The sequence below is a fragment of the Talpa occidentalis genome, unplaced genomic scaffold (assembly GCF_014898055.3).
Source record: "Talpa occidentalis isolate TD23 unplaced genomic scaffold, MPIMG_talOcc4v2.1 talOcc4.12, whole genome shotgun sequence".
NCBI lineage: Eukaryota > Metazoa > Chordata > Mammalia > Eulipotyphla > Talpidae > Talpa > Talpa occidentalis.
Genome location: NW_023601212.1, coordinates 92,222,171 through 92,237,379, shown reverse-complemented (window position 1 = coordinate 92,237,379; position 15,209 = coordinate 92,222,171). Strand labels below are relative to the sequence as shown.

General features: G+C 45.2%; 1 protein-coding gene across 3 annotated transcripts in view; it reads left to right on the top strand.

The window, feature by feature from the left end:
* The window catches only part of IQCK (IQ motif containing K), a 92,798-nt gene that overhangs the window by 2,978 nt on the left and 74,611 nt on the right, over positions 1-15,209 (top strand). For all 3 annotated transcript variants that reach the window (XM_037507526.2, XM_037507529.2, XM_037507527.2), the window contains exons 2-4: positions 3,757-3,821; positions 5,983-6,115; positions 7,255-7,352. In XM_037507526.2, the coding sequence (XP_037363423.1) occupies positions 3,757-3,821; positions 5,983-6,115; positions 7,255-7,352 (296 nt within the window). The remainder of the gene's footprint in view (positions 1-3,756; positions 3,822-5,982; positions 6,116-7,254; positions 7,353-15,209) is intronic.

Genomic DNA, 15,209 nt, shown 5'->3' with positions numbered 1-15,209 from the left:
AACTCTGGGCAGACTAGCTGCTGCCTCATCCCTGGGAGCTGTTTTTAAAACCCGGCCAGGTGTGACTCCAGTCTCCTAAGAGATCTCCTTAAAAAAAGAATAGAAATACAAGTAAAAGTAAAGTATCATTTCAATATGTCAGATTGGTAATGCCCTCAAAAAAAAAAAAAAGGCGGTTTTATTATTAGGAATATACACTGTGTAAACATATGGGAGGAAAATTTGGCTCAAATTTTAAATTAATTTTTCCTTGAATAGAACAATTCTATATCTAAGAGCAGCATTGTTTATGATAATGAAACATTGGAAACAACCCTAGCAAAAATACACTGGTTAAGTAAACGTGGCACATCCTATATGTAGCAGCACTGAAAGAAGTTCCGAACAGCACCGTGCACAGCAGCTGGGACATGGAAGCCACCTAAATGGCCTCGCAGATGACTGGATCAAGAAGATGTGGCACCCTCACACTGTGGAGTACCCTGCAGCCGTAAGGAAAGATGAGATGCAGCCATTTACAGCAAAATGGAAGTTCAAGGGGGAATTACGTGTGGTGGGGCAAGTCAGAATGACAGAAACAAATACTGCCCATGTACAACATGATTTGACAAAGTAAAATACAAAAGCAAGCCGACGTTAATAAACGTAGTAAGGGCTCTGAGGTTAAAAGGGGGGGTAGGGAGAAAGGGAAAAAAAGGAAGATCCACAGGAGGAGACCCCTTTTTTATTGGAAATTCTTATATCTGCCTGAACTATAGACAATGGGATGTGGCCTCTGAAGACAAAGCTGAGTATGAGTAAAAAAAATTTGAACAAAATTTGGGTTTTTGAGGACGTCGATGACAACTGAAATCAACCGATGAAACTTCCTTGGTGTGTGAGATTAAAAAAAAAAAGAGATTCAAGATCCAACACCCAGAATGGGTCCTGGCTCCTGGTGGAATCTAAATAAATATGAATGAGTGAATAGATAAAAGGGCCAAATGCAGGCCTCCCCTGGTGGCGCAGCGGTTTGAGCACTGGGCTACGAGGCTGCCTGCAGCCTCTGCAGCACCGGTTTGGCCCCCGGTGAGGGTCCCACCAAAAAAAAAAATAAAATAAAGAAAGGGCCAAAAGCAACCATTCATTCAGCACATACTCTTTGGGAATATGGTGGGCGAAACAGACCCAGGTTCTCCCCTCATTAAGCATACAGTCTGTTAGAAAAGAGAGTCATTAATTTTTATAAATTTTAAATAAAAGTAAAATTGTAAGAAGAAAAGGGACATAGTTTATAAGGCTCAATGCCTGGATAGTTTGACCAACCTGGCAGATAAAGGAAATAAAAATACTTGAATGTGTTTTTTTTATACTCAGTGTATGTATGTATGTGTGTATATATATTTTTTGTGATATATAAATAAATGCATTTAAATATTTGGTTGGCTCTGTGCCAAATCTGATGATGATTGTGGGTCGTAAGAGAATTTGTTGTGGCTTACATGCTCCTGATAATACATCTCTGTTATTTGGAATTTCCTTAACCATCAATGTACATTGCTTTTTAATCATGCAAAGCTATATATGTGTGCATCTTAGATCCAAATGAACAGTCTTCATGCTGTTGGTGATTCTCAAAATGTTGGGGGAAGAAGGGTGATACATTGAAAGAGAAGCAAAATGCTATGTGTGGGGGAGAATGCTCAGATGGCCCCCAAGATTCCCACCCTCTGGTGCCTCACCTTTCAGTTATTCAAACACTAATTTAGGCATTGTTGTGAAAGGACTTTTCAAATGTGATAATGTCTGTAATCAGTTGGCTTTAAATCAGGGAGACTATCAAGGTGGGCCTGGCCTAATCAGTTGAGCCCTTCAAAAGGAGTCAGAGATTCAAGCAGAAGAGGCTCCTGCTTGCCTTGAAGTAGCAAATAACCACATGCGTGCATAGCCCATGACAAGGACCTGAGCCATGATGGACCTCTAGGGGCTGAGAGCCATCCCCACCAACAATGAAAAAAGAAAATGTGTACTCAGACCTGTGATCATAAGAAACTGAACCCTGCTAACACTGGTGAACTTGGAAAAGGACCCCACTGCAGATGAGGTCACAGTGGTGGCCAACACCTTGATGCCAGCCTGATGGGCTCCTGCCCCACCCCTGGACTCCTGACCCATGGGAAGTGTGATAATAAATTCATGTTGTTTTAAGTTGCTAAGTTGTGCTGATTTGTTAAACAGCTGTAGAAAACTAATATTGCTGGTATTGAGAATCAATATTGTTTATTGCCTGCAGCCTGAAGCTCTTGTCCCCAGCCTGATACCTAAGAGTTAAAAAAAAAGAAAGGTTGAAACGGGTGAAACATGCTCTGCCTCCTTATGAGGAACTAGGAGCTATTTAATGGAATAAAACTGGCATCCTGTCCAATTGTTTTCCATTGATACTATCTTGACCAAAAACTTTGTTTTCCCTCATCCCTGAAAAGTGACTGTGATTGCTTTAAAATATTAATCATTCCAGGGCCTCCCTGGTGGTGCAGTGGTTAATGTCTCAGTGCTATCAAGCTGTCACCAGCCACAGCAGCATGAATTCCATCCCAGGCCAATGAGCTGTGATCCACATGGCACAGCAGACCTCTCCTGTCTCGCCGCTGCTCCCCTCAGCAGTGTATTTCAGTAGATCTGCCTGTTCTGTTCCCACTCTGTCTCTGGTGAATCCTCTCATCCCCTGCACCTCTGGGCCTACACCCCAGTTCTTATATGCATAGATAAATAAAAAATATCTATCATTCCAGAAATATTTTTACCAGTCCCTACTTTAGGTATGTAACTGCAACAGCCATGGGCATTTTCTGTCCTCTCAGCAGTAGTTGGTGTTGCCTCTGGCACCTGTGTGGCATGTTCTTTACATTAAACTCTCCAACAGGTTGACTGATCGGTCTTGAAACCAGCAATTGATCTCTACTTCCCTGCACGTTAGAATCAGCTGGAGAACTTTAAAAATACTTATTCTCAAAACCCTACACCACACCTGTTGACTCAAGATTTCTGGGTTTGGTCCAAGCCATGGGTATTTTCAGGAAGCACCCTAGTGATTCTATTGTGCAGCCATGATAGGGAACTACTGGCGAGTACAGCGGGACTTCTTCAACTTCACCATGTGCCAAAGTCACCTGGGATCTCATTAAAACGCAGATTCAGATTCCATCGGTCTGGCGTGGAGATGTTGCATGTCTAACTTCCCAGGATGCTGAGGCTGCTGGTTTGCTGGCCGTACCTTGAGTAGTGAGGGCTTATGGGATTGCTTTTCCAGATGTGTGCCTCCAATCTGGGAGAGTTACCTTCAGACCCACCCCTGCATCTGCAAGGGACGGCTCCTTCCCTTTGTCGCTTCCATCATGCTCTTGTCTTCCTTTGCAGCCTTGTCCTCCCTGGACCTATTGATGCCTTCCCTTAGCCACCCTCTCCATTCTCTCCCTCCTCCTAGTTCCTGTAGTTATCATTAATTTGGTGGCAGTATCTAAAGTTGTACCCTCTTGGGAAAAGAGTCTCAAACTCTTCCAGAAAGCCTTAACTTGTTGATGCAAGAGAACAGTCCTCTTAGCTATTTTATATAGGGCGGATCACATTAATTATTAAGCTGTAATGGCCTGCTGTTTTGCATTTCTGTAAACCTCCAACCAAAATAAAATTTAAGAATGTTTTACTCAGAGGAAAGGAAATGCACATCACAAACTGCAAGGGAGTGTGGAATTGAGAATTTTTCCTCCTTGCCTTTAGAATTTGAAGCTGAGCTGCCTCCCTTTCCAGAGGGATATAATGTCAAACAGGAAGCTGTGATCACTGTGAGTACCACCCAGGGCTCCCCAACCTCCAATGATGGGCTCTCAAATGAGAACAGCACTGATGGCTAGAGGGTGTCAGATGTGTCATGAGTTAGGAAAGTGGGAAGTGGGTGGTCACTGGAGCTAGAACCAGAATAGTGACAAATCCTAGTTCTGCTGCAAACAGTGTGGCTTACAAGGTATCACGCAGTCTCTCTGAGGCTCAATTTGTGCATCTGTTAAAGGAAACAGAAAATCCATGACTATGAAACAAAGCCTCTGGGAGGCTCAGGTGAGATCCTGGATGAAGAAGGTTCTACACAGTGAAGTTAGTGCCATGTCTGTGAGGGACAGGTGCACAAGGGCAGGTCTCTACACGCCAGCAGCCACTGATGGAATTTTTGTTTCATAGAACTTCCTGGGTCTATGATTGTTCCTTTTTCATTGCATTCAGGAGACAGGGCCAAGGACAGGGCAGCCAGGAAGGGAGGTCCTCAGGAGGTATACCTTGTGTGAGGAGAGGTACCATGTTAAGGTACAACTTAACAATGGGCAGAGTGGCCAGGTGAAGGCACGTGGACTTGGAGAGACAAAGGTGAGCTTGCTTTGCAGTTTTGAGCTTGCACCAGAGACTTGGAAAGAGACATGGAGAGTAGAGACATGTAGAGATATTCGAAAGACGTGGGTGAGAGAGAGGAGGGAGGCTGCCGGTGGTGGCCATTATCTTGATTGTACTTTGATTTTGCTCCTTTTGTCCCAGACTTGCCTGGTGCCTTTCACCCTTTTCCTGTGGTTCCCCACCAGAAGATGGCTTAGACTTATAGCAGGCTTTTAGGCTTTAGTGGCCCTACTTTGGGCCAACCCTGTTTGGGCATTTACCCATGAGGGGATGAGTAATTTGGGGTGTTTCATTTGGAAATGTCATTTCTTCTCTATACACATTAATGTTATTGGGTGGTTAGAAAAGTCATGATGCATTTTTCCTAGGTTTTCAAAGAACAATATATGTCATGATTTTTCCAACAACCCAATATTATGGTCCGTCACACTAAGAGTGTCTTTTGTTTTAGTGTACATGAATAGCCAAACCCCTTCAAAGCATGGAAGTTTGGGGGCCCCAGGGCTCCCCATGGTTGTGTGCTAACACTTGGAATAAAAGAAGAAAATAATAGAGTTTAAAATAAACCAAAAAAAAAAAGTAAAATAAATAAGGCTGAGAGATGAAGACACTTGAGTAGAGTCATAGGGATGGGACCAAAATTGACCAGTTTAAACTTGTAGTGCATTTAACCACCTGCCACTGTTGGAGATGTTTGTGTCTCAGAACTTTTTGGGTCCGTGATTGTTCCTTTTTCACTGCATCGAGTCCTTGCTTTATGCATGCAATGCTTTCTTAGATTTCTCTGTGGATACTAATTACAGTTGCCTTCCCTGAATTACTGTGTTTCAATAAGTGTCTGTTTTCTGTCGGTAGATCATGATCATTCTCTTTTATGCTGTTTTTTTCAATCTGTGTAGAGATCTTTGTTTATTCAAATTTTAAAATGGATGCCTGAGTGGATTTTTCTACATAGCCAGTATGGTTTTCTTCTACTGTTGTACCGTTGGTTTGTTTTCTGGATGGGTCTCTTCTATGAATAGAAACACTGACCTGGAGCTCTTGGACCAATTGTCCACTGAAGACTTTTCTTCAGGGTAAGTAGGCAAGGAACCTGTAACTAAATAGTGAGTTGTTTTTCCATTTGGTCACCAGCCTGGCACCCTGAGTGGTTCTACTACTTCCAAGACTGTTTCTTTGATTTGATTACAGAAGAGTGTTTGGGAAGGAGGAGGGGAATCTGGGTGTAAAATGCTGGTGTGAACATATCCTCTGGGGGCAGTTCTTCCCATGGACTCTGGACTGCCATTTCCTCTTCTCTGTTGTCTGACCACAGACTTTATCCCAGTTTCTTTGGAAAATGTTTGGAAATCTCTCAACCATGGTGGTCCTAGTCTTTTCTTGTTTGGGGTCTATTCCTTGATTGCCGTTGATAGGTGTCTCAGACACGAAGAAAGGCAAAGGTTTGTGCTCAGTGTGCTCCCCTTGAACCTGAAATATGATATCACATCTTATCCTTTTGTCCAGTGATTAAAGAAAATACAACTATCTAAACTCTATGTGTGAATTTTTCCTCCCCATCAGGTCTCGTCATTTGAGGACCTGGTTTTCCATGGCTTCAATGCAGAGCATCTTTATTCAGTGCCTCATCTGACCACAGACTCACATCTACCACCCTGTCCTTCAGTTAGTTCAGAAGAAATTCACCCAAAAACATGTAAGTAAGGGACAGTTCTTCTTTTATAGTTCGAGGCTTTATAACATTGCAAAACCATAGGGTAGGGATGAGAGGGACAGACAGACCTCAGGGAGGTCACACAAAAAAGAAAGAATGTGTTCCTGTTTTTAATCTTTATTTTAAAGAGAAGTAGCCTTTATTCTACTGATGGATCTTTTGAGATTGAAATGCACTGTGCAGATGATAGATAGCAAGAAACATGCTTTAATTGTGCTTTAAATGCAAAGGGGGAATGCATAAAGTAGAAGGAAATCTTGTGGCCCTGCTTTGTGTTTGGAAGCCCGAGCTGGAGGCTTCTTAATTCTTCCTCCCTGGCCAGAGTGCCTCCAGCCCTCCCTGATACCAATCCTCTCTTTCTGGTTTCTTCTGTTCTTTCTGCTAGCATCCCTGTGATTTGCCCTCAGCCTCTGCCACCGCCATGCCTGCGGCTGTAGGCTGCTCAACGCCTTGCACTCCACCCCACTCCTCTCTGCCTTCAGTTCCTACTGCGCCACCCTTGCTCATATCCTTCCAGCCTGTGGCCTGGCCCTGGTCCTGGGTAGCACGTGCCCTGCATCCTCACCTGGCTGCAGGGGCTCAGAGGCAAAGAGAGATTGGAAGTTTCTTTGGTGATACAGCCCAGCTCAGCAGTGGGGGAGAGTGGACCATTCCTTTTCTTTCTCTTGGTTCTGCTAGGCTGGCAAATAGTCAAATGAACATATTGACAAGAAAAGAAAAACCAAGGAGGTTAATAATAATACCTATATCTCCTGCATGCATGGCTGAGACCCACTAAAAACTGAGTGACTAGCTGTAATGGCTGATGTAATTGCAGCTAATGACACAAGATGGGGGAAGCTCAGGGCTGGGTCACCAGGAAAGGCAGAGAGAGCAAACAGGGCTGGTAGGCAGACTCGCGCGTCTGCTTTCCATGGATAGGAGTTGGAGATTTCAGTACAAAGAGTGTCCTCTACCTGCCTCTCGTGTGAAATAGTCCTGATGCCAAAAAGAAATACTTAGGGGTGGCAAACTTTGCTCCTCCAGATAAGATTTAAGGTCATGCCATTTCATTAACAATATCTTTTTTGGTTTTTCCCAGATTAATTTGGGCCATTTGAGTGGGAATTTGTTTGTTTTAGGTTCCCCCAAAGATTATTTGGAGACATTCATCTTTCCAGTTCTGCTTCCCGGAATGGCAAATCTGCTTCACCAAGCAAAGAAAGAAAAATGTTTTGAGGTCAGTGGCTTTGTGAAGTTTTATTTCTAGATTTATTTTATTTCTAAATGATCGATAATTTGTTTTTCTCAGTCAGTAGTTCCTTATCGCAGTACCATCAAGTTACTATTCTCAAAATGATCCCTTTGGGAGGGAAGACTGAGTTTTGGTCACTTGCCAGACTCACATCTAGTTCTGCACACACAGGCCTGCTTGTCTGTCTGTCTGACGGTCAGGAGCTGTCCGGCTTCTGCCTTGCTGGCCTCCCTGCCTGCCCTTTTCCTGGGCATTTGGCATTGACCAGTGTCTTGGGTCTTCTCCTCCTGATTGTTGCATGCGTGTGCAGGGGTGGAGAGGAAATGTCCCCAACTAATCTGGATTTTTTTTTTAAAAAGATTTATTTATTTATTTATTTATTTATTTATTTATTTATTTATTTATTTATACAAGCACTGGGTACAGTCAGAAGCACGGGAGGGTGAGAGAATTCACCAGAGCCAGAGTGGAGAGCAGAACAGGCAGAGTGACAAAGTACACTGCTGAGGGGAGCAGCGGGCAGCAGGAGAGGTCTGCGCGCCATGTGGGATCCTCGCCCGGTGGCCGGGGATCGAACTGGCGCAGCAGAGGCTGCAGGCAGCTTCGCAACCCAGCGCTCAACCGCTGTGCCACCAGGGGAGGCCCAAATCTGGATTCTTTTCGGGCTGGCCAAGCAATCAAATTTACATCGGTTGGGATTGGGAGGAGAAAAGATTGGGAGGAGAAAAGAACCCGTTTGCTCTCATGCATATGAAGAGTAGACACGAATGTAAGTTCTGAAGTCAGTGGGGCAAAATGAGGGTATTTATACCCTGAGCAAAGGAATAGGGACTGGGCATCAAGGACAGAAGATGGGGCTCACATGGGGGAGAAGGGGGCTCATATGCCTGAGACCAGATATTCTGTAATTACATGTTTTCCTTGCCATGTAGATGGGTTTTCCTATCAGAAGGTTATTTCTGGTAAAGAAAAAAAAAACCCCTACTTCTGGGCAATTCCCCCAGTTTTCATTCTTTTAGGTAGTTAAGGGAAGGGTTCAGATTTCTCCTCCACTTGCAGGGCTTCAACTGCAGCTCCCCTGGCTTAATCCACGTGCCAAAGTGCTCGGGAAGTCTGTTCCAAACGTCTTGGGGAAGCCCTTCCTACATGTGCATTCAAGCTGTTCTCACCTCTTCTCTGGCTCTGGATTCATCACCCCTTCCCCCTGTTGGCGGTTTCCTTCTCTACTTTGTGCTAGATGCCCTGCCGTAAACAGCTTTGCCAGGGAAGCCTGGCACCCGAGTGTTCAGTCAGCACCAGTTCTTGTCCTGGAGCCCCCCCATACAAATAGCCTCAGGGACGCCCTCCTCTTTACACTTGAGGGGATTCTTTGGGTATTTGTGTTCCCTCAGAGCTGTGAATACTAGGGTTCTGGATGCCCCACACGAAGAGCGAAAAAGAGCAGTAACACTTGACAGAGACCAAGTACTTGCTTGGAGCCAGGGGCTTTGCTAAGAGCTTATCATAAATCCGTTATTTCACTTATGCCTCAAAACAGCCCTGTGTGGTCCCTTCTGTTATCTGCATTTTGCAAAGGAGAAAACCAGGGAACAGAGAGGTTCAGAAAGGTGACGAAGAAAAAGCTTTGTTGACAAAGCTAGTGTTCAAACCCGGATTAAATGATTCAAAATGACACTGAAGAAGCTGCAGGAACTAAAATGCACACCTCCTAAGTCTGGCACCTGCAGGGTCTTTAGGGCATTCACTGATCCTGGCATCGCCTGCCTGGGCCCCTGTCTGAGAGAAACTGGATAATCCCAGCTGGCACTCTTATGTCGTGAGGAGGCCAGGTTTCCTGTGTTCTAGCACCTACTACTGGGTTTTCTTTAGCAGTGACTTGCTGTTATACTGCCCCCCGCTGTGCATTGCCCTTCTTTCCACCCCCCCATCCCCCCAACCCCCTGCCCCGACTGACACTCCCTTCTCCCTTCGCTTGGCATAACATCCCTTCTAACAGGCCTCACGGCACAGTGCGTCTTTAGTTGAGGTGGAAATGAACTGAGACTGTAATCAGAATTTGGGCAGCACACCTGAGAAGACAGAATTTGGGGTACACTGCTAGGTCATGGATTTGAGAACTGGAACTGCAAAAGGAAACTAGACCCCCTCAGCCTGGCATTCAAGTCATTTCCTTCCTTCCTTTGGGTCTCGTCACCCTGTACCCTCTGTCCTGGGTGGGGCCCTCCAGCCAAGCAGAACCACTTGGAGTTCCCTGTGCCAGTCCCGTGCCTGTGCATATGTTCTTTCTTTAAAAAAAAAAAAAAATCCTTGAGTTCCTCTTCTCTCCTACTTAAGTTCTGCTTGCTTTTCTAAACTCAGCTAAATGGCTTTTCTTCCAGGCCTCTTATGCCCCTGCTGGACCCAAACTGGAAGTAATTGAGCCCATCTGTCAGATTTCAGGGTATTTCATCTGTTCCTCATCTTATGGAAAGTTAAGACATTCTCAAATAAGCCTTTCTGGTCCAACAGATATTTTTCATTTTATACATATTTGTCTCCCCGAGTCTTTTAAGTTCCTTGAGGTCAGAGCCTCTGATTTCTTTTTGTGTGTTTCTTGGTGCCTCGTATCCTCCACTCAGTGCCTGGCCTGTGTGAACACCTTGTCGGCCCTCAGTGTATGTTGATAAGTGAACTCATGGGGGCCTCCCTGGTAGCGCAAGGGGGTAAGCACCGCACTATGAAGCAATCCACAGCCTCTGCAGCATGAGTTTGATCCCCTGCCAGCCAGGGAGCAACCCACATGGTGCAGCAGACCTGTTCTGCTCCCCACTGTCTCTGGTGAATTCTCTCACCCCCCCCACCCCCGCATCTCTGGCCTGTAACCCAGCTCTTGTATGCATAAATAAATAAATCTTTAAAAAAAAAATAAGTGAACTCATGGGTGGATGTCAGGCTTACCAACACCTGGCTCTCACCTGTCTTGGAAGACTGTTGTCTCAGAACCATCCTGGACACCTGGGTGGGAGGGATGGAGACACCCATCCCTCCTGTGAGTTTAGTCAATTTGATTGAGCAGTGGGATAGCAAAAGCACTGCCTGACCCCCCTCATATAGTAATTTTGCAGTTAATTAAATTGGGCTTCAGTTTTTAGCACAGTAGTTGAGAATAAGTCTCTGGAGTCAAAGTTACCTGGTTTTGAAGTTGTCAACCTAAAAACTAACAAGGCAATTAAAAAGGCAAAGCACATTTATTTGAGATCAAAGAATGGCAATTTGGGGTACACTGATTCAAGTAGGAATCTTGGAATGTGCCCCAAGGGGAAACAAAGTCCGGAGGTTTTGTGGGAGAGGAAAAAAGGAAGAGTAGGAGGTAACAGGTTAAAGAAAAGAGTTGATTCTATACAGAGACTTAAACTCTTCTTGGCTGCAGAATCTGGAGATGGAGTCTCCTTTGTGTAAACTGAAGGTGTTTAGAGACCTACTGGGGGGGTTTCTCGTGCTGATGAAATGAGGTGTTCTGTACAAAGCGCAGGGCTGGGTCTGGCGCATGCACAGATTTGTCATTGCCCATTGTGTCCCTCAGCTATGCGTGCTCAGTAGGGTGGGTGACACCCATGACCCCAGTGGCCTTGCCTCCGTATTCTCTGGCCACCCCAGGCTGATTCAGCACTTGACTCCAGCGCCCTTCCCCACCCCAAAGCCAACTACACGGTGATTTCATGAGGAGGGTTTGCTTTGTTGATAATTCCACAGAGTGGTGGGGAAGAGGGCTTTGTTTGCACCTATCAAGCAATACATTGTGAATCCTCTCTAGAAACATCACTGGCCTCTCCGGACCCTTTTGTCCTGAACAGTTCAGCTCTGGTGCTCAGCTTGCATGACCCACTCAGCAAAGTAGAGCCATCCTATAGCCTTTAGGGGTGTTGGGTGCTGGGACTTCACATCTTTCCCCTAACAAAGACGGGGTTCAAAAATTGTCTTCAGATTGCTCCGGTGGAAATGCTCATGAGCCACAGACTGCTGTGTTATCTTGGGTCCCTCAATCCTGCCTTGTTCTGGTCAGCCCAGGAAAGCCCACCCTGATCAGATCCCACAGTGATGGACCCCACAGGGGTGGTCACACCCTACAGTGATCAGACCCCACGATGATCACTCCCCACAATGCCCACACCCTGCAATGATCGGACCCTACAGTAGTTGGATTCCACAGTGATCAGACCCCCTAATGATCAGATCCCATAATGATCGGACCCCACAACAATCAGACCCTGTGGGGATCACCTTCACTAACCACCTTCACCACCACCTTCACTAACACAAGAGGGCGCTGCGCTAAGGGGACTGTGAACAAAAAAATTTAGCAGGTGTCAGCCATTCATGTACTAACTCCACGTCGTGCTTTCCCTACACTGTGCTATGGCCACTGCTGTGCTAATGGTATGAATGGTCAGCGAGGCAACTAGCTCACTGATTAGCTTATTAGCACTGGTCCGATTGCTCTACATGTGTCGGGGAGCAAAATCTGCCACCCCCAAAATATGTCTCTTTGGCATAAGGATTATTTCACAGAGGAGGCTCTGAAAGCTGGGTGGACTTTGCCCCTTTGTAAGAGAGTAAGACAAAGTCTAAAGGAAACTCCCTGAGGGTCCCCCTTGCTGTCTCTGGAGACCTGATCTTTTTCACTCCTCCTGGGAAGCCAGGTCTCCCTACCTCTTATCAGTGGAGAGGTGGCAACTTCTACTTTCTTTTTCTTTAACTGAAGTTATTTAAGATGACTGAAGCCATTTTGTTGAGTTGCTTTTACAGGGTTTCTCCCATGTATACAGGAAATATACATGCAATTATTAAACTTTTACTTTTGTATTTTTTTCTCTTGTCAACATGTCTGATATTGATAATTTGCCAGTTTATTTTATTTTTTAAAAAGATTTATTTTTGCACATAAGAGCTGGGGTACAGGCCAGAGATGCGGGGGGTGAGAGGATTCACCAGAGACAGAGTGGGGAACAGAACAGGCAGACTGACGAAATACACTGCTGAGGGGAGCAGCGGGTGAGACAGGAGAGGGCTGCTTGCCATGTGGGTAGCTCCCAGACCAGGGATCGAACTTGTGCTGCATAGGCTATGGATTGCTTCATAGTGCGGTGCTTAACTCCTTGCACCACCAGGGAGGCTCAATAATTTGCCAGTTTAGAAGAATCGAGAGGGGAAGAGAAAGTTGTCCCCTCCCTCACATACACATCCACCCTTCTAATAACCTTGTAAGCTCCTGTTCCATCAATCCCCTTTTACAGAGGATGCCCCTGGAAATCAGAGAAGTTGATTGTTACCTGAGATCAGCCAGCTCTAGAACAGTGAAGCACATCTCAGCTGGCTCAGGTGATCCTAGAACCCCCTCAGCATGGGAGCAGAGCTGTCTGCTAGCGCTAGGCAATACTGATTTTTCCCTTGAGTGCTACTTTCTGGAAAGACAATTGCTACTTCTCTTAGGTTATAAAACCGAAGTCGCTTTTAATTTTAATGTACTTTTAATTTGTTCATTGGCCAAATGATGACTTAATTCTTGTCTGCTGTTCATTCACTCTCCCCTCCTCTTGTGTGGTGTTGAGCAGGCACAGGTGTGGCCCGGTGGAATGGTGGTGAGGCTGAGGGGCCAGAGAGAACCCCCAGTACCCCTACCATTGTCAGGGGGCCATTGTCTGCTGCTAAATAAGGGAGACCAGACTGTCACATTTCAGGGACCTTTCTTTTTCAGTCTTGCTGTTGGCCAGTCTGTTCTGTGTGCTGTGCCTCTTTTCAGATTGAACAAAGGATGGAATACAGTGATTAGCCATGAGTAAGCACAATGGGATAACCTTTGTTTGAATTTATGGCAAGAATATCTACAGTCAGATGAGGTCACCCGAGTTCAGTTTAGTTCAGCAGGAATTTATTAAACCCTACTATGTGCTGAACACAGGGCTGGGCCCTGAGAACACACAGGGTGGACGCGATATGGCCCTGTCCTCAAGAAAGCCACAGATGGGTAGTAAAGCCTTCAGGAAGTGAAGGATGATGGTGAACTAAGGTAGGTTTGACTTTTCTTTCCTTTACGTCCATTCTTTTTTGCTGCTCAATAATAAGAATAGGTTTGGAGAAGCTGCAAAAGTGGATCTAGTGCTGGGAGTTCACTTCTAGAACTGGGGGCAGCTATATTCAATTGTAGCCTTCAGTCTAACTTATTTGGCTGTTATTCTTCTAGTTCATACCCCTGCAGAGGCCTCGAAAGTCAGCTCAAAGGGCAACAATTAAGATTTTACACTGAGGGCCTCATAGCTAATGTTTGCCCATAAATAATGTCGTAAGGAGGGGGCTTGAAACAGTTTCTAGCCTCCAGGCAATGATAAAATGCTTTGCAAGAATCAGAGAAATTTCTCTTTGTATTGGCGATTAATGAGGCATCTTTGTGCCAACTCATATTTCATCTCTGACATCCCGTGGATGAGTGGTTGCTGGGACTAAATGAATCCAGTCTGAACATCAAATGCTGCAGGGTGCTTGAGTGGAGCATTAAAGTTTAAATGTTATAATGAATGATCCAGGAGTGCAGAGAATGGGAGTTCTCAAAACTCTTCACTTGGCAAGAACTGATCCACTTTAAAGGCAGCAGGTGGGCATGGCTGTGTCCCACATTCTTCCCTGCCACTTCCCTGCAGCTTGACCCTGAGAATCTGTGAGCCTCAGTTTCCTCACTTGGGATCACAGAGGTGCTCCTACTCCTGGGAGGAGGGGGGAAGTAAGTTGAACCTTGATAAATGCAGGGTTTGCGGCACAAGCTCTGCATAGTAGAAAAGGTTGAATCCAATGGTTGAATCTGTGACTGTGCAACCCGCAGATTAAAAACAAATCCACATCTAAGAGCAGCTGAAACCTGCACTGTTGAAGAACCAACCCCATTTAATGGCACTCACAGCCACCACGAACACTCCTGTCTTCCCTTCAGGCTTTGGCAGGAAGCTCAGGGTTTTGATGCTGCAAATAAGCAAGGTCAGTTCATTGCTGTTACCTTCTTTTGTCTGCTGATCTAAGATTTCTTCATTAAATCTGATTCCCTCCATTTTCCTTTCTGACCACCCAGGCTTTTGTGGGTTATTTTCGAAGGTTTAAAAATAACATTCTTGCTATCTCAACATTTGTCAGACCCAACTGGGGCTCCTCTTATCCAGATCTGCACAACAGATTCATGTTTTCTCAATTCAGCTGTTCCTTACTTCCTGTCATTGGAAATAGATGCTTAAACTAAATGATAACCGGCCTCCAGCCAAAATTACATAACCAGAGCATTCTTATCTGTCACCAACTACTGTGCTTGCATCCAAATGACTCTTAAACAGCAGCATAATTCACTGTTTATTAGGGCCATTCAAATTAAACTTGAAACAGCATTTATAGTAACCCGCTCCAGAATTGCTAATTTGCATTTTGCCCTTCAAATGCTGACATCTACCTACTTTCCCTGTTTCACTATATGATGTAGCCCCACCGGTGCCTATAACAAATATGTGTTGGAGGAATGAATGAATGAATGAATGAACGGATATTGAAAGCCAGGGCCTACATTCAAGAGAGCAGTTAACAAGTGTTTTGTCAGTTTTCTGTCACTTCTACATACACACAGTCATTTTTTACTAACTATACCTGCAGGGCCTGGATTTCCTCCCTCTGGAGGGAGCCAAACCATGGGGAGGCTGCCCAGGTCCATTGGGTCTCCTGGAGTTAGAGCTGAGTATGGAGCAAACCTCTAAAACAGAAGCCTCCAGCCAATGGAGAGCCGGGGAATGCGTTAGAGACTGGAATACTAGAACAGTCATTTCTAACCCTGTT